This window comes from Rhinolophus sinicus, linkage group LG17 (assembly GCF_036562045.2).
Source record: "Rhinolophus sinicus isolate RSC01 linkage group LG17, ASM3656204v1, whole genome shotgun sequence".
In the NCBI taxonomy this organism is placed as follows: Eukaryota; Metazoa; Chordata; class Mammalia; order Chiroptera; family Rhinolophidae; genus Rhinolophus; species Rhinolophus sinicus.
Genome location: NC_133766.1, coordinates 17,630,396 through 17,653,224, shown reverse-complemented (window position 1 = coordinate 17,653,224; position 22,829 = coordinate 17,630,396). Strand labels below are relative to the sequence as shown.

At 37.8% G+C, this 22,829-nt stretch overlaps 1 protein-coding gene across 5 annotated transcripts in view; it reads right to left on the bottom strand.

Annotated features, from left to right (window-relative positions):
• Window positions 1-1,046: 1,046 nt before the first annotated feature.
• Window positions 1,047-22,829, bottom strand: part of LPGAT1 (lysophosphatidylglycerol acyltransferase 1) — a 99,946-nt gene continuing 78,163 nt past the window's right edge. For all 5 annotated transcript variants that reach the window (XM_074322430.1, XM_074322427.1, XM_074322426.1 and 2 more), the window contains 2 exons: window positions 9,699-9,805; window positions 1,047-7,256 (listed from right to left, as the gene is read on the bottom strand). In XM_074322430.1, the coding sequence (XP_074178531.1) occupies window positions 7,105-7,256; window positions 9,699-9,805 (259 nt within the window). In that variant the 3' untranslated portion in view covers window positions 1,047-7,104. The remainder of the gene's footprint in view (window positions 7,257-9,698; window positions 9,806-22,829) is intronic.

Sequence of the window (22,829 nt, the reverse complement as noted above, 5' to 3'; positions counted from 1 at the left end):
TCCTTATTGAAATGTGTACATATCAGGGAAAGATAAAAGGCCTATTGGGGGCTCTAGATGCCTTGATTAAAAGAGGCTCCTTGTCGCCAGCATTTTGAATGGTTTGCTTGGCACCTGGAGATGCCCAGCGGAAGCTTCTACAGGTGAGCACTCAGGGATGGCAGTCTTAGACAGAGTTCCCATGGAAGCTGATTTTCTTAGGACTCATGTTTGAATACTCCCCAGGCTGCGCGTGTGTCGGCAGCAGCCTTTGGCATTCCCTGTCTTACAACACGCCTGGGCTGCTCTTCCCAGCACTCCAGGTTCCTGATTTCTCCACTGCCAGCTACCTCTTTTTCCCCCTCAACTTTCCATCAGCTGATACAGTGTTAGGTAACTGGTAAAAATCTGAAGACAGTTTTCAGGGAGTTCTTTCCATCAAAAAGGAAAAAAAAGAATGAAGGTGAAGCAATTGACTTTTTAGGGGAGGTATCCAAGCCCCTCCTTGGGGGAAGGCACTTCTCAGTGACACCAGTAAGACCAAGTATTATATTTATATTATGTTGTATTGTATTATACTATATTATTCCCGGTCTTATAGTAAAATAAGACCAGGTCTTATATTAATTTTTGCTCCAAAAGATGCATTACAGCTGATGGCCCAACTAGGTCTTATTTTCGGGGAAACACGGTACTATAGTCACAAGGATGGCTCATGTTCTCTTGCCTGACGTAAGTAAACAGCGGGAACTTTACCACCATCTCTAGAGTGGGTCACCCACCTAAAAGGCAGATAGTATTCCAAGATAAGGCAACAGAAACTCTGCAGGGGAAAACTGAGGAAGAGGCTGTGATAGGCTCCTGCATTCGAGCAAAAAAGCATTACTCCAATTTCTTCCTTTGTAAAATGGATTTAATCATACCCAATTCAGAGTATTTTGATTATGAAAGAAGCCTGTCTCCTTTCAGCGGTTAGCCAACCCTCCTCCCAATGTTCCATTTGAATCTGGATTATTAATATTTAATGTTTCTCAAGCCTTTAAGAGGTAAGAAAAAGGTTATCCAAGTCCTGAGAGGTAAAAATTTATTGATTTATATCATATCAGCATGTTATGCTATGGTCACACCTGCTCATACAGCTGACTTTTTCTTATAGCCGAAAGAGGAATTTATTTTCCCTTTAAAAATACATTGTTTTCCAGCAGGAGGAAACATTTTTAAAACAAACATTTTCATATTAAGTGGAAATTATAAACAATGGCTTTTTTTTTCTCCCCAACTTATAAGGAATAGGGCTGGTCAACAATAGATCTCTGAGTGCTTCAAATTTGCTTTCAGGCCCTTCCCCCAGTTTGTTCCTCGTCTTCTACAGAAACCACTCCTAGGGGGAAAAAATGTATAACCTCACCAAAAACAGCAGCCTAAACCCACATAGAAAACAGAAGAGGTAGACTGAACTGTAACTATTTAACTTATTTGGTAGATTGTGTAAGATATTTTAATGAATTTAAAAATCTTCAGTGGGATCAAACATTCTACAAATATCGAAATAAATGTCTTAAATGCTCAAAACAAAATCTTAGAGACGCCTGTGTCCATTTACTTTGAGAAATGAAAGCATAGAGCCAACTTTAGAAATATGCAAGCTTTCCATGCACTCCAGGAAAACTTGGCTTTCGTCAAATTCTTCAAATCAAAAGCATGCTCTGTGGACTGATGTTAATGCCTTCTCACCCTTTAAAGCCTCTGCCAGGGTCAGCGATAGGAATTTCCTGAGAGCAGGGAGTGAGTGATTCATTGTGAAAAGTTTATTCAACACCAACAATTAAAAATCCCCAAATACAGAACAGGGCAGTGGTGTGCTGGAGACAGCTCCTACCAGCTCAAGAGAGCTGATTGTTTAAGTTTTCGAATTTTGCCAGTTGTTAATTGACTGTTATTAAAAATCAATTATGTAAGTTTACAATTGGTGCTGAAGCTAAAAGTGGTTCACTTTAATGAGTATAATTTGTACCAGGCTAACAAATAATTTAACAGTAGATCACATATCAGATTGAATGACAATAAATTTGAGAAATTTCAGGATTAGGGTGTAATTCCAGTTTTCAAATCATGGTTGAGTTGCAGTCAAAGGTTGGCTACAAGAGTTCAGCAAAAATCAGTTAAAGCGTCCTGGGAGAATCAATTGGCTATACAGAATTTATAATAAAGTATATTTTATTATCACTTGCTATACATCCTTGCTATCAGCAAAATTTATAACAAACTTATGTATGCCTGTATACATAACTTTTTTTTCCAGGAGAGCAGCAACATTTACCAGTGTACCACTAGATGAGAAGAATAAGGGGGGGGGGGGGGGATAGTTTAAAACCAAAGGAGGAACAATGTTTTTTCATTTGATTTTTCAGTTTGCCCTCAGCATCCACCTGCCATGGTGAGTTCTAAGTACACGTCTACAAATGCCAATGCCAAAATAGCTCCAGTAAAACACAAACACCCCATCCCCACTACTAAGAATTAAAAGCACTTTACTTGAAAAAAATCAACTTTATTTTTTTCTAGGTTAAAAAAAATAGAACCAGCTATTAATTTTTTGTTGAGAAAATGCTTCTTTTGGTGTTCACATCTCAATTTCTGAAAAGGTGATCTGGTTACTAAAATAATCCCAGTGCATTCATAAACCAGATCCACGTGTGACCAGCCCTTTACAAAAATTACAGTTGCCACAGCCTTTACATTCATTCTTATCATACATTACAACATGCAGATACACAAAGAAAGAAAGACAGGTCACCATGCCCAAGTAAACATTATGGCATCAGGAAAACAAAATCCATCTCTATAAAATAAATACAATTGTGTGATAACTGTAAAGAAAAATGAAAGCACTTAAAATAATGGCAGTTCAATGTATAACTGTTTCATTACCCAACGTAACAAAAGTTACTGTAAAATGCATAGACTCCTTACATGTAAAGATGTGTGCATCACAGCCGTGTTCAACAGTTTTACACAATAAAAATAAAGCCATTCAAAATATGTGTGCATACTTTGCAACGAGAATACGTAGGTTTTTTTTTGTTGTTTAAACTGTTTTAAAAAAATACTAAATGTAAAAATCCTCAAATGGAAATTTTGCAGAAAAACCCATATTTTATCTTCCGTATGGCCACAGTCACCCTCCCCCAACAGTTCAGCACCCTCAGCTCAGTCCCAGGGTCCAGTTCCTAATTGTTGGGGCTCAATGCAAAACGATCACAATAAAGCACCAACTAGGGACCGCTCCAGAGAATACCTAGCCCCTTTGTGATCTAGCAATGTCCAAGTTAGGTGGTTTTGGTCCCAAACATATTAGTCTTTACCCCATCATCAAATGAGTCAATATACCTGCTGCTCAGTGCTCCTTTGACTTTACCTTTCATGTTACCAGAAGCAAGGTTCACAGCACTACATGGCAAAATGTAAGACTAACCATTTTTATCCATCCTTGGTGGACCAGAGCTGGTACGCTCGTAATGGTAACTCTGGAGTAAAGTCCTGCGTAATGAAGAAAATAACTAACTCTTCCTATGCAGCAGCACAAATAAAATTTTCTTAAATATAAAAAGAATCCAAGAAGACTATCCATGATTAAAGACTATGTTCTATGACTATAACCAGGTCCCACTAGTTCAGAAGAGTCTTTAGGGAAGTGATTGTCAAAAAACGTTACTAAGACAAATCCACAAGTAACAAGAGTACAGAATGAAAAGGCATTCTTAACATGGATCCAAACGATATGAACACAGCATGATGTTCTGAGGTTTACATTTGGTGATTTAACACTTCATTTGCATAAGAACATTTCAGAACAATCGCAACACCCGCCAACTCTTGATTATTTAGGGATTCCTTTTGTAGCCTATTCATTATTTAGGCTTTTGTGATTCCTTCTCCTGAAGCTCTTTCCAAATCTTTTCACTACTCATTAACACAGTCACAAATATATAGGCAAGAGAAACTAAGAAACAACTCAATCATTTTAAAAATTATCCCTAGGAAAGAAAAGTTTGATGAGAACAATTCAAACTCCTAAATACAATTAGGTTTTGGCTTACTATGACATATTAGTGGAACAATGATCCAGTAATCTCTAGTTCCTTTACTGTGGAAAATTAAGGGTTGGTTGTCATATTAAGATATGACAGATAACAGATTTAAATTCACAGCTAACCTTTTTTTTTTTTTTTTTTTTAAATCTACTATTTAGATTCTCAACTAGTTTTTTTGCCCACCCAAAACATCATTTCCATTCTGTAGTTTGTCTTTAACTTCCACTGGCGTTTGGGTTTCTCCACAATATCTGTATATTTCAACCCCAATAATGGTTTCTGAACTGCTGAGGTGGTCACTTCTGGAATCACTGCGCCTGCCTGAGGCCAAGCAGTGGCTCCATCACTGTGACTCGCTGAGACCAGGACCCAGCAGGGAGTTCGCAACCCTGTCTGCTATGGGAATCCAGGCATATCAGCTGAGACCAAGAAGTGCTGAGATTCTGCAAGCTACTGGTATAAAACTGGCACAGTGTTATTTTCTTTCCCCTAGACAAAATGTATATTTGATAAAACTCTTTTCGTCTCACTTTGCAAAGACAGTACAAATTAGGATTTTTTATTCAGTTCTGTATAGTGGTATATTGCTGCTTCCCTGATTGCCATTCAAGAACACTGATTCTCTCTTCACGTTTCCTAGCGCAAGCAGAACTCCAGTTACCACTAGGAAAGCATGAGCGATACTCTCAAACAAGCAGAGTTTGCTGACAGAAGAGAGAAAACATGTTGATAAAGAATCAAAGAGGGAGAGGGCAGATCAAACACACATCTACTGACAGCTCACAGACCTACTTTCAAAAATTAACTCACATATCTATTGGTATTTGTCACTAGCCTGTTGAAATGACTGCGCTTGAAAAGTAAAGCATCTTATAGAATAGTTCGCTTAATGTGTACAGTACATGAAACAATATCATGTTCCTTTGGGGCACAGTGATGACAAAAGTGGCCTTAAACCATATCCGTGTAGGCATGTATGCGTGTGGTATGTGTGTGTGTGACAGAGAGACAGACAGGACTGGCCACTCTACCTGCGCTTGCTTAGCAATGAGGAAACAGTCTAATAGCTAGAACTGCGCACGTCATGTTTGACAGTGAGCAACTTATACCTTATTCCCCCGGCGGCTGACTCATCTCTCAAATGAACAACTTCAGTTCACCTTGTAACCTAGTAGAATTTGCTGGGCCTCAAACAGAGGCTACCTTTAAGCTTCTACTTGGCTTCCTATTGTCACCCGTACCTCTCAATTGAGATTGGTTTCACCTACTCACTGCCACTGTAAAACACACAATGAAATGCTTAGATTGAAAGAAAAAAAAAAGGCATCTTATAACAACCATGACCAGACCAAACACAGTAACACTGTCCTCTGCGTTTCCCCAGTAGTCGTATAATCAGTGAGGTATCCCAGTTAACACATCCTTCTCTTTCATACGTGCGCTGAGTTAACGTAAAGATGAAGCTGCTGTGTCTTTTATTTGGTGTTGCTTGCCCTTCCCACGTCACTGGGAGAAAATTCACATCTTCTCAGTTTTTTTTGGTTTATTGAAAAACAGAAAACATCAGCCTTTACTTTTATTTTCCGGCCTACTTCTCAAAATTGTCATTTGTATGATTAGCCACAACAGGGGATTCTACAGTGCTCATGTCACAGAAAACTGACTTCCTAGGATCGTACGAGTCTTCCAGTCCCAAACCACAGCCCACGCCCTTTCTCAGCACTGGCGCGCCCATGATGGGCTGATGTGGTGCTGGCACTTTTTGAGAAGAGTTTGGTTCTACTGTGAGGTAAATCGCATGAACAGTGACAAATACAAAAAAACAAACAAACAAAAAAACAATGTGTTTTCTAGAAACAGACACTTGACTTTGTCCTCTTCAAAAGCAACTGGAAGAGACTGGAAAGCCTTGTGTGATGGTATCACTCCTGGTCACACCGCTCTGACATGGGCAGCTCCTTGATGTGACAGGTTCTGGGGGTGCCATGTGAGAACCTGTCACCGTTTTAAGCCAGTGTCTGGCTGTAGCTCTTATTTTTCTAATAAACTAGCCTATTTCACCTTAATCATTTAAATGTTTCTCATTAATTTATTTCAACCATCCCCAAATGCATTGGTGCTAATATGCCAAAAAAAAAAAAAGCCTCTGAGCCAGACGGAAGCCTCACCTCACTGTGGCCCCAGTTCGGGGAGGCGCTGCAGAGCATCTGCAAAACAGATAAACACGCAGACAAGACGGCTTCTCACTGATTATGCTCACATTTGTTCTCAGGCTATGCTACTAATCCTTTGCTATAGATGCATCTGATCAAAGTGCATTTTGTAAAAGACAATTATCAATCTACAATATGCCTTCTATACAAAAGAAGGCAAGTGACGCCCTCATACAAGGGAAAGCACGAGTGCCTGTAAACACTGTGTCAGACTGAGCTAGCCTTTTTAAAGAGCGCATTCTAGTACCGGGATGTGTCCACTGGACATTGCTTTCCCCCCCAGAGCACGCGTGACACTGAGTTGTTGAGGACTGACGAGCCACCGCAAATGACAGGGACACAGTTCTTCAGAAGATGCTGAGCAGCCCCGCTCCAGGTTACCAGTAACGCAGCAAGAGCTGGCGGAAAGGAGGGTGCCCCACAGCACTGCCCTAACAGAGACTACTAGCTAAGAGGACGAATACAGCTTTCTTAGCTTGAACTAGGGTATCAAGTATGTCTGGTGGCAACAGAATTTCTCTCAGTCTTCTAGGATGATTTTATGATTTCCCCTCCTCCAAATGTGATGTTTGCTTAAATGTGTGCTAGAATGTATCTTTTTAAAACATGAAAAGTCCTTAAAACATATTAGCAGGTCATTATATTACTGATCTTCATTTTAGCAGAGTTTTAAAATATCCCAAAGGGGGATAAACATTAATCCATCCATGGAATTTCCTTTTTTTTTCCTTTTTATATTCTGATTTGCACATGTAAAATAATGCACACTCATGAAAGTCTGAACTCCTATGGTGACCTTGATGAGTCCAAGTCAATTCCTAAAACAGGCAATGGTAAAAATACTGAATGATGTTGTACCACATGTAGCCTGACAAAAATGCAAAAGACTGTATGAGAAAGATCCACATGTTGCTGAGGGTCATCTCCCTGGAAACGGCTTCCTTGTGGCCCTTGGGAGGTGGAAAAGCCCCTAAAAGACAAGACAGAAATATTACTTTGCTTTATTGTGGTGATAAGTCTCCTGGAGCAAAAGTTGAATATTACTTTGACTAGAGTTTTTGTTTTTTGGAGCATCTTCTCTGACTTCCCATTGATCTTGAATAGAGATCTTTGAAACACAATTTTCAAAGTGCTGAGCCCTTTCCTGTCTCTGAGCGTTTACTTCTGTTCTCTCTGCCTGTGGCGCTCCTTCTGCACGCCAGTGAATGGCAGGGGCATGTGCACTCTTCCAGCATCAGAAACAATAGCACCTGCCTCCCCGTCAGTCACTCTCATCTCCATGTTCACTTCCTTCTCAGCACTTTCTACAACCTGTAATGATCCCGGATCTATCTTTTTTTTTTTTTTTTTTCTACAGATTGTCTCCCGATGGAATATAAACTGCATGCGAGCAGGAACTCTGGATGGTCTGTTTCCCACTGTATCCTTAGAGATTTCCACAGTGGCCAGGACACAAGATGTGCAAAATTGGTATTAAATACTTCGCAAAAGACCATAACTTATACTAATTCCTCTACTTACAAGTTAATTGTCTTTGCCACAAAAAAGTGGTTGTAAATCACTGATATTTTCAAAAGGCAATGATTTATGAAATATATCTTAATAATAAAAAGGAATAATAAATTTCCTTAATAATAAAAATGAATGCGTTTCCTTAATAACAAAAAGGAAACTCAAAGTAAACAGATTTCTGGTAGGAAAGCTGGCCCACTTCAGGGCAATATTACCTAAGGTCATCTTGATAACACTGCAGCATTTCAAATAGTCTGTGTCCTTGCTGATAATCCCCTACCCTAAGCTGATTCAGGAGGGGGATTTGCTTCTCACAAGCAATTTACAGAGAACACTTTTAAAGTTTCAAGGTCTGTTATGCAAATACTTTTCTTTTTAAAAAGAAGCTTCCATTATTGCTGCTACAATTGAGGCCAAATATCATAAAGCAAGAGACTGAGACTGAAAGAGAAATCTTGTTACCCTGTTTCCCCGAAAATAAGACCTAGCCAGACAATCAGCTCTAATGCGTTTTTTGCGATCTTATTTTACTATAAGACCGGGTCATATAATATAATAAATATAATATGATAAATATATGATAAATGTAATATGATATATAACATAATACAATACAATACAATACAATACAATACAATACAATATAATACAATACAGTACCGGGTCTTATTATTAACTTTTGCTCCAAAAGATGCATTAGAGTTGATTGTCTGGCTAGGTCTTATTTTTTTGGGGAAACAGGGTAGTTTCTTAATCGCCTCATGCCTTCTTACATGTACATCCTGTCTTATCTTTCAGGAAAATTCAAGAGTAAGACCAAGGATTGCACATGTGGAGAGGCACACCTTATTCAATGAGTCTTACGAGGAATTCTAAAGACACACGCAGTGTCCAGCTCCTGTCATGTAATAATATGCACTACTCCACAGCCCCAGAGTCAGCAAGTTAAGACCAGGAAGGAAACAGAGGGCAAAGCGAACCAATCCTGAGCACAAAAACAAAAGTACTACAGGGAATTCACAGCATCAGCCTTTGCTCAACATCAGGCCTTTGACAATCTGGTTTAACATGAAATTTAATTATGTCTGAAAAAACATCCTCAGTGGGAAGAAAACAGCACCTTCTGTTAATCTAAAATTACCTGGTTATCCTCAGACCTGGGAGAACTTTCTCTTTACTTTCTTTTTTCCCTATGGTAGTAGCGTAACCTCTAGAAAATAGGTCTACAGGTCACTATTTGTGAAAGCACTTTGGTAGTGCTTGGGGTTCTACAAATGCTAATTTCCTTTTTTTCTTAACCTGCTTTCTTCCTCTTCCTCCTCTCCGTGCTATGTCTTTTTTTTACTGCACTGTAGTTTTCATAGTACATAGAAAATGTTAAGTATGGAAAAGGGACCTTAGGGGAAATACACTTTTTTCTACCAAGGAGAACAGTATAAGGTTGTACCTGTGAAGACTAAAAAGTGAACTTTATCCCTATATGTAAAGAAAACATAAGCATATAAAAAGGCAGTTACAAGTGATCTCAAATGACTCCTAGACGACGGTATTACTTCAACAACCAAGTATAATGCCAAAACATGAAGGTTACTTGCTATTTCATAAAACAGCCCATATAATTGTATACGTATGATTGCAATCTTTGGCAGACTGTGTACTCTCTTGAATTAGATCCATTGTCCAACGTTTTACTCATCATTCAATCTTTGCACACTGGCTGAATAAATTTAATATAAATTTGTCTTTATGAAAGTTCTAAGCTGAAATTTTAAAATATAGAAATACTTCAATTCCTTTAGGGTATCTGAAGAATCAAAAAGAAAAAATGGTTATCTCCCCCAAAGTATATCTTTGGAACTATCAGTAACTTCAGGAAGGTATGTGATAAAATATTGTGTACCTGTTTCATAAAAATGCGATAAGAGATCCTCTTTTTCAATAAAACGTTGATAGAGCCAATCAGAAAGGTCATCCGTCTCCAGGGGAACATCTTTGATTGGAAAGATCCTATTAAGAGTTAGGAAAAAAAAGGGCAAAAAACTACTTTAACTCAGAAGTCAAAATCATTCAGAACCACAATTTAGCTGTGGTGACCGAAAAGCTGAAGAAAGTTATGGAATCCCCTTTTGCTTTCACATGGGTTGGTTTCTTCAGCTTAAGTTACCTTGGGTTTTTGTTTTTTCAATTGTTGTTGATTACATAACTGGGTTCATTCATTCATTCACTCATTTAAACATTGACTAGCCTGTTCATGTTCGGTCCAGTGCTAGATGCTGGAAACATACTATGAGATTATCCTATATGTATGAATAATTATTGAGAAATAACTGTCTTCGCATGTTTGTGGGTTAAGTAGGAGTGGTCTTTAGAACAGATGACGTTTTAGAAGGCAGCTACTTTAGGACACTGAATTACAACAGTCAAATGCTAGGCCAAATAATGCTCTTTTGCTGGGAAAGTCTGTGAACTAGATAGGATCCCCATAAACTGGTGCCTTTTTTGCTAATTACGTCATTGATTTTGGTTTCATGAACAAAGCCAACTCTTACTGATTGGGAGTGGTTGATGGAACATGATCTGAATATTCTGTAACTCTGTCCTGACTCAATAGACAATAAACAGACTGGAGTAATTAGTGATAAATATCCACTGGAGGAAAGAACAGGAAAGGGCAGCATGAGTAAGGACAGCATATTTGTTGACCTTGAGAAAGAATTTTTCTTCTTTGTTTTCCAATTTTGTGGGGGGGTTTTCTTTATTTTTTCCCTTCATCAAAGTTATAAAGGTACATGGTTAAAAAGTCTAGAAAAGGTTTGTTTGTATGAAAAATAGCAGTCCCTGTTCCTCTGCTCTTCATTTCTCCCTCTCCAAAGGAACTGATTTTTACCTCATTTAGTCAATTATCTCGGTATTTACCACCATGCTTCTTCTTTAGTTTTAGGGCTTATCTACTATGACTTCCCACCATGGAAGACGAGGATTAAGCTCTTTCCTCTTCTTAGTCCCACTACACAGGCACATCCTTCCCGCCTTCCCAATGCAGTTGCATGGTCATTTTAATCAGCACAATATTTGACATTTCCATTATTATAATCATAGAAATATATTCAGAACTAAGCCATGTAGTAAATCATGGCTTTTTCTTTCCTGCCAATTTCTGTTCTCCCTGGATTGAGCATGGCTTTCTATGGACACATAACTAATTCAACCACAAACTCATGGCCAAGGGTCTAGAATCAATTCTCTAGATCAAGTCTGCAAACTGTTTCTTAAAGGGCCAGATAGAAGACTTCGACTTTGCAGGCTATGTGGTCTCTGTTGCAACTATTCAACTCTGGCTTGTGGTGCAAAGGCAGCCATAGACCATGTATAAATAAAAGGGTACAGCTGTGGTCAAATAAAATTGTATTTAAAAAGCAGACGGTGGACCAGATTGACCCGTGGTCTAGATCTTTTCCCAAGGCATTCTCAGGTATTCAGACATTCCTTTGATTTCATCTTCCTGAAGAAATTTCACCCAGATTCTGCATTTGCTGCCTGTGGTTTTCATCCTGCGATGGCCCTTCGCTATCATCCTGGTGATTCTCTGCACCCCTCCAATGGCTCCCATGTTTCTTACATCTCGTGTACTCCTCTTCCTGCATTTACTCCGCATTTTGATGGAGCACATCCTCCAGCACTTTCTTGAGAAAAGGGTACTTGAAATCTTGCATTTCTGCCCATGCCTTCTTTCTGCCCTCACACCTGGCTGACAATCTGACTAGATGCTGGATTCAGGGTTGGAATTCATTATCTTGCATCTCTTTTTCTCTTGTCCTTTCTGGGAGATTTCTTATTTAATTTCTAAACTTTTTACTGAGGTTTTTCTTTTTTTTTTTTTTAATCATATATTTAATTTCTAAGAGCTCCCTGAGTGTTGCTTTTTATGGACTGAAAGCTCTCAGCACATGAGTGGAGTTTGGTGACTGTGAGCTTCACTGAGGACTGCCTGGCTGGGCCATGTAAGTTGGTCTTTCTACTTGAACTCAGCAATTTCTCCAGAGAAAGGTCCTCTCATGTTCTGTCCAGGAAGTAAAAGCCTGGTTGCTAGCTTTCTGGAAGCAGAGTGAGATGTCAGGGCTGGGAGTCTCAGCACACTTACATAGCTTAGCCATCCTGTTTTCATTATAGGATATTTTCATCATCTGCCCCAACTGTGCCTGGTGTTTCTGAGTGCAGAGCGCCTCACTTCCCTCTCCAGTATTTGCCAAGGTAGGGAAAGAATAATCACCCAGTTGTGGGACGTAGGGTAGGGGTTCTGGGGATCTGAGCTCTCCTTACACAGATTTCAACCAGTCTTCCCAAGTTCAGCAAACCTTTCAGCCTCACTTCCACAGGTACTGATGCTGTTGGTTTTTCAGTCTTTTGGGAGGTTTTGTGGTATAAATAAGGTTGACTCTTGGCTTTCCCCACAACCGGCTTGGGGTTCTGTTACATTATTTGCTGCTCTGTTTTCCAAATTCCCAAGTTTTGTTGTTATTGTCTTTCCTACTGTTCTCCCGTCCTTGATGGTCTACAACTTTAAAAACCTCAGCAGGGTTTATTTTCCTGAGGTTTTGGAAGCGCATGACAGCAGATGTGAATCTGATCCACTAGGTCTTTTGAGAAGTTGTCTTGTTATTTTTGTAAGGTCTAAGATTATTTTTCCATTTTGGCCAGTACCTACCACTTGCCATTTTACCAAGGGGCCTATATTGCTATTTCAATTTAGGTAAAATGTGAATGCCATTACAAATTACTTTGTACGTTTAGATCATCTAATATGTCTTAACACAGTTTTGCAATACAAGTAGCACTTTTTAAACTAGTCCCTTCTACCACACTGGGTAGCAGCCAAATGGTTTGGGGGAATTATTTGCACTACTGACCTCTAAAAAATGTACTAGTTCTGTAAATATAAAATCAGGCCTAACCAACCTAAGGATAAATTAGCAAGAGTCATAGGGCTAAAGAATATCTTGAAATAGTATTTAAAACATCTTTATAAGGAGAAAAATGATATAAAAATAAGGTTGAATTAAACAGAGGAAGTTTAGTTTTATCAATTGAACTCTGAAAGGACCGTGGTGAGTTGATGAAGTCTATGGATTTAAGTGGGGGAAGACTCTGGGACTGGGCTATTTTAACAGAATCCTACCCTACCATCTGCTTAGAATAGCCAGGCATTCTCTTGCTTAGGAGACAGCCAGGAGGGCAGACCAAATGCTCCCTCAAAAGCAATCTACTTCTATTACTCTGATTGTTTGGTCACCGTGGGATTAAAATATTAAAATGACTAATCCCCTAATATGGCCAAGTATTAAATGCACTGAACACCAGTCCTCTTAGAATCAAGTAAAAGGAGTTCTTCTGGGCTATAAATAAATAAACAACAGAAATAAATCTTTCCAATACCAACAGCTATCCAAATGAGAAACTAGTTCCTAATAAAAATTCTTATTCTCCATAATCCAGAATGTACTCTTAAATCCAGAGTATTCCACCCAAATCCATAGAATCAGATTTTAGAGCTCTAATAAACTACACTTTCACAAAAATACATAAAATAATGCTTACCAGCTGGCACCTCTATAGATTCAAGTTACAACATTTGAATTTTCATGCCACCGAGACTCCAAAATGTGAGTTAACAAACAACAAGGTTAAACCCGCAATTATATTTTTCCAACTACATGTAAGGAACTAATAAGCACTGAAGGTTTTGAGACAAATAGTTCCCGCTTTCAGAAATCTAATAATACAGTAGAGCGGTATGAAAAGTAAACAAATAATCTAAAACCAGAATATGGTAAATGTCGTATAAGCACTTTAAAGAACTTCTGCGTAGGTTTAAATGAAGGGGTGTGCATGTCTACTTACGGCACAGAATGCATGAAAAAGGCTTCACTTGAGTTGGCCAAAAAGAGTAAGTAGAATTTAAGATTTAAGGGAAAAAAAATTTAACAAAGTAACAATATGTATGTAGTTTTCAAAAGTCAAAGTACTACAAGGTTCACATGAAAAATGACAGCCCTATTTTTTCCCTCTTCAGATACCTGTTTCCCAGAAAACTTTCTTTTGCTGTTCATCATCTTACTGATACACTGCTCTGGATCATCCAATTTAAAATGACCTCCTCACTGACTTCCTCTGAAGGGACACAGGATGTGGCCCTTTCACACCTGTGTCCTCTTCTGCTTTGGGCCTCCTCCTTCTCCTTCCTAGTGCCTTCTCAGTGCCACTTCTGTCCTTTCTAACTGTGCTTACTAGTGTATGTTCCATTACTTTTCTTACGTGTCTGTTTGCTCTATCAGACTGTGCTATATTCATCTTTGCATACCCAATGTGTAAATCAGTGCTTGCTCCTTTGTGGGAACTCAAGTTGCTGAACTGAATTAAATTGAAAGTCATCTGCCAGCGTAAAACTTTATGAGGTGCCAACTGCAGACAGCCATCAATACCATGGGCATAGTTAAATGACGCCACCAGGGTGAGTGTGACAAGAATAACTCAGAAATGCAGAAACTACTGGCCATCAAAATAGATTTATGGACAAGACCAGGTACTGTCAAATTTAGCATATCAGAATTTCTTCCAGCATTCAATTTGTGGAAGTTTTGCTTTGAGCCATTGTCTTGAGTTCAGCGGCTCAAGCCTCATCCTCAACATACTAAAATATAATATTATAGCTTCCCCCTGGGTCCCCTAGGAAGGTTTAAAAGAATCCCCACTCAGTTAACTGAAAATAGAATTCAGCAACTCAGATATAAACTTTTAGCAGCTTTAATACAGGCATAAACCAAGGCTGTAAGGTAGCAAACCCAGGGACACACAGGAGAATTCTGAGTGACTTTAAAGTGACTTTAAAGGGGTGATTATCCCATCCCTTCCCTGTGAGTCCTGATCCTTGTAAAGTCAAAGCTGCAGCAAAGCCACAGGCCACTTGACCGTATAAACAATGAGATAACATTGTTCCGATCTCAAAATTTTTTCTATTATATGTTTATTCGTGTTACCTCCTTTGAGACATGGTAAGAATCTTAACAAATGTTTGTTGAATAAACCGAAGTAAACTTATCCAGTAAGCAAAACATGACACTGGTATATTTGCTTAAGAGAATCACTGTTATGCTTTCCATGAGTCTAATGACTTTTTATTTTTTACTAAGACTTTATTTTTTTAGAGTACTTTTAGGTTCACAGCAAAATTGAGGGGAAGGTATGAAGATTTCTCCTTATCTCTCTAATGACAAAACTTTTTATTTTGAAATAATTTCAGAGAAAGAGTACAAAAACAGTACAAAGAATTCACACATATGCTTCAACCAGATTTCCCAAATATCAATTTCCCATATTTGCTTTATCTTATAATTCTTTCTCTCCATATATATATATATATATTTTTTCCTGATGTGTATATATGATTTTTCATCCAAAGTGGGAGTATGTTACAGATACTGTGTCCCCTAAATACTTCCATCTGTATTTTCCAAATGCAAGGACAGTTTCTTATATAATCATAGTACAAGAATCAAAATCAGGAAATTAACACTGATACAATACTATTATCTGATCTACAATCTATTTACTTCATTCAAAATTTGCCAGTTGTTCCATTGTTTATAAATAATGAGAGAGAGAGAGAGAGAGAGAGAGGGAGAAGGGAGGGAGCGAGAGGGAGAGAAAAGAAACAAGGAAAGGAAAAAGGCAGGTACTATGCTTCAGGAAGAGGAGTATAACAGTAAAATAAACAAGATAGACTCAAGTAGGGAAATAAAGGGAATAATCAATAAGCAAATATACTTCAGGCAAGAGGCAATGAGACCTGAGCTAGGCTATGGCATTTAGATTTTAAAAAAGGGAATAGACACATACATTGCAGAGGGATCTTTCATAGAAACTAGCAGTTAAATTTGAGAGATAGGATAAAATAAAAAAGTAGAAGAATCAAAGGAACTCCAAATTTTTCATTTTGGGTGAGGGCAGAATGATTAACATAAACCACAACTGGAAAACCAGAAGAACCAAGTTTGTGCGAAGGAAAACGAGTCCAGTTTTAGAAATAATAGGTTTGAAGAAGCAACAGAGCATCCAGGTAGAGGACAGGAAGTTAAATGAGGGGTTGGAACTTGGAAAAAAGACAGAGCTAGAGGTCCATTTATAGAGGAGCCACTTCTATGTGCTCTCCTATAATGAACTCAACCTCCACAGGAAAAAAGAGGACCAGAAAACAGGATCCTGGAGAAAGTCTCTATTTATATAATCTGTCAGTCTCTCAGAGATTGTGTGTGTGTGTGTGTGTGTGTGTGTGTGTGTGTACATACGTGTACATATCCACACATACATATATATGTATATGTATATATGATCTTATATTAAATGAAAGGTTAGACAAAAATACCCTTCCATTTTCTCAGATTCAATTCAATTCTCAATAGTTATTATCAGTGAGAATTATGCTTAACCATTACTCAATTAAAATTTAAACTCCAAGAATTTTTTTATTTGGGAGACATAATATTCCCAACAAAACTAAATTAGAAAACAAAAAGTATTATTTGAACACCAAAGGCAGTCATTGGGCTTGACCTTGAAGGGATCTAAAAGTGAAAAAGACATGGTGAATCCCAGAGGGCCAAGGTGGGGAGAGGAGAGGGCTCTTCGTTTCCAGTAAAAAAAAAAATTTCATGTTTAACTTCTGATAAATACTTGAGAAGAAATTAAGCATATCGTCTAACTAGAGGATGGAGATTTTATCTTATTTAAAATGATGAGACACCGCTTTCAAACCTTCAACGTCATTACAGAAATACAGAATTCACTCCACAATATAGTCAACCTCCATTAAACCACTTATTTCATGCTTCCAGCATCCTGAATGATGCCAAACTAAAATGTTTTATTTTCTTAAAGGGAAGTGGGAAATAAAACTGCTGGTGCAGAGAAGAAAAAGGAACTTGTGGGTGGTGAACATTAATAAAAACAGCCAAGCAGAACTAAAAACTTGAAGATTACATTTAATGTGCAACCTTCCATTTTCCAACTGGAAGCTCTGAATAGTGATGAATGACTAAAATGTCCAGCCTTTTCCAGAAAAAAGCTAGGACACAGAGAGAGAGAGAGAGGTAAAGCAACAGAAAACAAGAAAAGCAAACAGGAAAAAGCAGCGAATTATTACGCAGCAGGAGTAGGGATGAAATGAGCAATACTTACAAACAACGGTAGAGAAAAGCCCTACCATAAGAAAAACTAAAGATAGCACACAGTTTCCTTCTGGTAGGGATAAAAAAAGCTACAATCTATTTACTTCATTCAAAATTTGTAAGCAGTCTTCTGACCTCATTCCCAGATGAGTAATTTTGGGGGTGGGGCTGGGCTGGTAAACTTCTAAACACGTACCATTAGTGTGTACCACTTAGGTGTGAATCACTTTACTTACAGTTACTAGGAAAAGGTGACCTGAAACTTGCTCCCCATTATGTTGAATAAGTGATTTTTACTATATTAATTTTATTCTAACTTTTGTACCATAAAAAGTATTATAGAAATTTAAGCCTCTTTAAAGCTCATTTTTAAATTATGGATAGAACAGGATGGACCTAGAAAGTATTATGCTAAGTGAAATAAGTCAGAGAAAAATACTGTGTAATTTCACCTATACGTGGAAATTGAAAAAATAAAACCAACAAATAAACAAAACAGAAAGACTCATTGTTGATACAAAGAACAAACTGATGGTTGTCAGAAGGGAGGGGGAAATGAATGAAAAAGGTGAAGAGGAGTAAGAGGTTCAAACTTCCAGTTATAAATAAGCCACGGGGATGTAAAGTACAACATAGGGAAAATAGTCAGTAATATCGTAATAACTTTGTATGGTGACAGATGGTTACTAGACTTATCGGGGTGATCACATCGTAAGGTATATCAATGTCAAATCACAATGTTGTACACCTGAAACTAATATTGTATGTCAAGCATACTTTAATAAAAAATCAATTTAAAAAATAAATTATGGATAGAACACTAGAATATGAAAATCTCTTAGACTATTTATATGATTTGAATGTTTCAATATCCTTGATTTGAAGGGGTGAAGTCTATTTAACGTTTATTAAATGGTATGCATTTTAAATGTGAATCTATTAAATTCTTATAACTATCTGATGAAAATGCTTTTGTTGTAATTATTCAAATTATTAAACCAAAATTCAATTTCTTTTTTTTAAGAATACACTCACATCATTAAAAAATAAAATAATAACCCAAATAGCACAATGAGAAATAAGATCCCTTCCCAGAGGCATTAACTGTTAACAGTTGAATACCAATTATAAGGCAGTCAACAGTGCAGCCTTTTTGGGAGAGGAGAGGGAAAAGGCAACATTACTTCTTGGGCTTTTGTTTGTTTGAGGTGCTGCATGCTAAATATCCAATAAAATAATAACTAATGCGTTATTATACTGCTTGTAAGATGCCTCCTAATTACAGAGATGTTACTATGTAAAAAAACATGTATCTTTTTTTTAAGATTTTATTGGGGAAGAGGAACAGGACTTTATTTGGGAACAGTGTATACTTCCAGGATTTTTTCCAAGTCAAGTTGTTGTCCTTTCAATTGTAGTTGTGCAGGGCGCAGCTGAGCTCTAGGTCCAGTTGCTATTGTTAGTTGCAGGGGGTGCAGCCCACCATCCCTTGCGGGAGTTGAACCGGCAACCTGTGGTTGAGAGGACACTGGCCCATGTGGGAATCGAAGCAGCAGCCTTTGGAGTTAGGAGCACGGAGCTCCAATCGCCTGAGCCACCAGGCCAGCCCCCAAAATATGTATCTTAGTTGATGAAATACGGTACATGATTTCTTGCTTATTGTGTTTTTCACAACTTAACTCTAGTATCTCAGAAATGACATTATTTTATCTCTATGGGACAGGCTTTGAATATCACCTTTATAACTACCAACTATAAGAAATATAACTAGAAAATCATATGGAATCGACTGTCATGCACAGTAGATTCCAAGGGAAGACTCTCTGAGGGAGAGGAAACAGCTAGAACAAAGACGGTGCAGTAGGAACATACCTGGCACAGCGTTCAAGGACAGCAAGCAGGCCAGTGCAGCCCAGGGAGTGGGTAAGGGGAAGTAGGAGGCGGGGTCAGGCAGAAGGAGCTGGTCAGACAGGGCCTGAGACACCAGCGTGAGGCTCCTGGCTTTTTCAGACGGCTAAAGTGCTTATGGGATTCTGCACCTAAGTGTGACACAATCTCACTTAGATTTTAAAAAGATCATTCTGGATACTATGTTGGAAATAGACACTAAGAGGGACAAGGGTAAAAACAGGGTGACCAGTTAGGAAGTTAGTGATCTAGGAGCTGGGGAGAAGTGATGGTGGACAGTGCCAAGGGGAAAGTCAGATCCAGGATATAAATCTGCGTACAGAGCCAAAACGACTTCCTGATGTGAGATATGAGAGAGAGAGAGAGGAGCCAAGGATGACGCCACGGTTTCTGATCTGAGCAACAGGCAAGATGCAAGTTGCCATCAATAATCAGAGGGGGAAGGCTATGAGGAGAATAGATTTTTAGGAAAATCCACAGTTTAGTTTTTGAGATGACTTTCTGACATCCTAGTGAAGATGTCAGGTGGTCAGATACAAAATTCTGTTTGGTATGAAGAAGGTACATTTTATTTAGCCATTTCTCTACTGATGGATATTTATTTAAGTTGTTTCCAATGTTTTACTCTGACAAAAAATGCTGCACAATTATCCCTGTCCTTCTGAAGGATATGTAGTCCCAAGTAGAACCGTAGGTCGTACAGGATTTACGATACTGTCAAACTGTTCTTCAAGTTGAACCAATTTGTGTTATTTTCTCTACTACGTACCTCACCAATACTTAATATTGATGAGCAAAAAACACTATTTTGTCCTATTTTGCCCTATTTTGCATTTCCCTTATCCTTTCATATATTTTGTTTTCTATGAATAATGAAGCCTTCGTCCATTTTCAATTGGGTTTTAAAAATTATTATTGATCTGCAGAAACTTTTTACATATATAGGCAGTATTAATCCTTGTTATGTGCATTTCAAACACCTTAACTTTGTTTATGGTCTCTTTTGCATACTCCAGTTTTTTGATGCAGTCAAATTTATATTTTTCCTTCATGACTTATGACATCATTTTTGTGTCTTATAGGGAAGGCCTACCCTACTGTGGGGACATTAAGAGTCTCCTGTATTGTCTTCCAATACTTTAGAGTTTCATTACTGATGTTAAGATAAAACATTTAGAATTTATTTTAGAATATGATCGGGGGTAAAATTTCAATTTTCCCTCATATGTAGAATCAATGATCCCAAACCATTTCATTTATTGAATAGTTCATTCTTTCCCCCACTCTTATGTGATGCCTCCTCAATCATACACAAGTGCCCAAATAAATCTTGATTTTCGAACCTTTCCATTGATCTGGCCTGGCCCACATACTATACTGTTTTAATTATGCTAAGCCTTGACATCTGGTAGGAAGAGCTTCTCCGTTTCCTTCACCTTCAAAACTGTTTTAGCTATTCATTTATCATCACTCTCTCAAGTGAATTCTAGAACCATTTTTCTCTAGAACCACTCTTCTGGCTTCTGATTCTAAACTCTCCTGGATATAATGTAATTGGAATTACATCAAATTTACAGATTAATTTGGGAGAACTGACATCTTTAAGATTTTGAGTCTTTCCCTTTATGAACAGAGCATCTCTTTCCACTTATTCAAGGTCTTTTATGTTCTTCAGTGAAGTTTTATATTTTTATTCATAAAAGTCTTACACATTTTTTGTTAATTTTTATCGGTAGGTACTTTATAGTTTTCTCGCTTCTAAGAATAATATTGTTTCAAAATTACATTTTCAATTTATTGCCACGATACAGGGATAACACTGATTTTTCTGTAATGGTTTGATGTTAAGATTGCTGAACTCTATAAATACATGGTGAACTCAGTTTCTTGAGTTTTCTATGTCGACTATTGTGATGATTAACTTTATGTGTTAACTATACTGGCCTAAGGGATGCCCAGACCGCTGGTAAATTATTATTTCTGGATGTGTCTGTGAGGGTGTCTCTGGAAGATTAGCATTGGAATCAGTAGACCGAGCAAAGATCACCCTCACCAATGCGGTGGGCATCATCCAATCCATTAAGGACCTGAATAGAACAAAAAGGTGGAAGAAGGGCAAAGCCACTTCCTCCTTGACCTGAGACATCCATCTTCTCCTGCCCCAGGACACCGGTGTGCCTGGTTCTTGGGCTTTCAGACTCAGGTACTTACACCATCACTCCTTCTTCCCCCCCATTCTCAGACCTTGGGACTCAGACTAAGTTATACCACTGGCTTTCTTGGTTCTCCAGCTTACAGACAGCAGATCATGGGGCTTCTTGGCCTTGTTATTTCTCTAATAACATTAAATAAATGAAATCTTTTAATCCCCCCATATCTAAAATATCATTTCAACATGTCATTAACAAAAATTAATGAGATATTTTACATTCCTTTTTCCTACTAGTCTCTGAAATCCAGTGTATATTTTACACTTACAGAACATCTCAAATCAGACTGGCCCCATTTTAAGCGCTCAACAGCGACATGTGGCTAATTGCTGCTATAACTCAACAGTGCTTGTCTAGACAGCATGAACTTCAGCATTCACACATTCAATTTAAGTATTGCATTTCTACTATATACCAGCATTGTCCTAGGATTATAATTGAGAACAAGACAGGTGAGGTATCTGCTCTGATGGAGGTTACATTCTAGACAGGGTAGATGGACACCAATGAGTAAATCATTAAGATTTCCAATAGTGACTGAAATTTTAGATAAAGATGCTACCTTCAGCTTAACATTAGGTTTTATAGCAGTGCATTTTAATATCAGGTTGTAGGATTATCACATTTATTTCATAAATATGACACCTGAGGCTTAAATGGTGATATGCCATTTCAAACCAACCAGATTTACAAAAATCAAAGGTGACTGACTTTGATGTAGATGTAGGAAGAGGTGACCTCTTATATGCTGCTAATGAGACTGCAATGTGATACAACCACTTTGAGAACTATCTGACCATACCCAGTAAGGTGAAAGCTCACACCTAGGATCTAGTAATTCCACTGTTGGGCACATGCCTACGCTACTTTAACTCACTTACAAATATGTGCTTAGTGAAACAGGTATAAGACTGTTCTCTGCAACACTGTTTACTGTAATAGCAAAAAGCCTAAGAAAACATTAAGAGAAAGAATAGATAATGAGTGACAATCATATGATGGGAATAGAATATTTAAATAGTGTTAATAGCTCAAACAAATAAAAGGGAGTCATAAATGTAAAAAAACAATCTAGAAAATAATATACAGTGGAACAATACATGTTGCAAAATGATACACCATATATGGTTATACACATTTTTTAAAACATACAAAACAATGTTGTATATTATAGATGTATCTGTATAATAAAGTATAAGAATAGGAAGGATACACACCAAATTTATGATGGTATTGGCTTTGAGAGTAGGAAGGAAGGGTTATGGAATTGGGAAGGGGAACAATGGAAAGTTAACTTCATTAGAAATGCTTTGTTTTTTTTATTTAAAAAAAAAAGTCCTGAGGCAAATAGGTCAAAATGTTAACATTTGTCCATTCTCACTAGTGAGCATATTTTCTTTAGAAATATTAAATATCCCTTTTCTGAATTAATTTCCCCCCCAAAAAAAACTTGAAAATAAGCTCTTGTCCAAAGACTCTAATTGAATGACTTCTCCAACATAACCAAAGTTCCAATCAGTTAGACATGACAGCAACCCCTCTACTTTTGGTAATCTATCTATGCTATTACATTTATGGTTATATCTTTTCTCAAGATTTGAAAAATGAAAATATAAGCTCCTTCTGCACATGGCAATCAGCTTCTCTAACTCACTGTCCTAATTTGGAGCAAAGCAGACATTTATATTACGG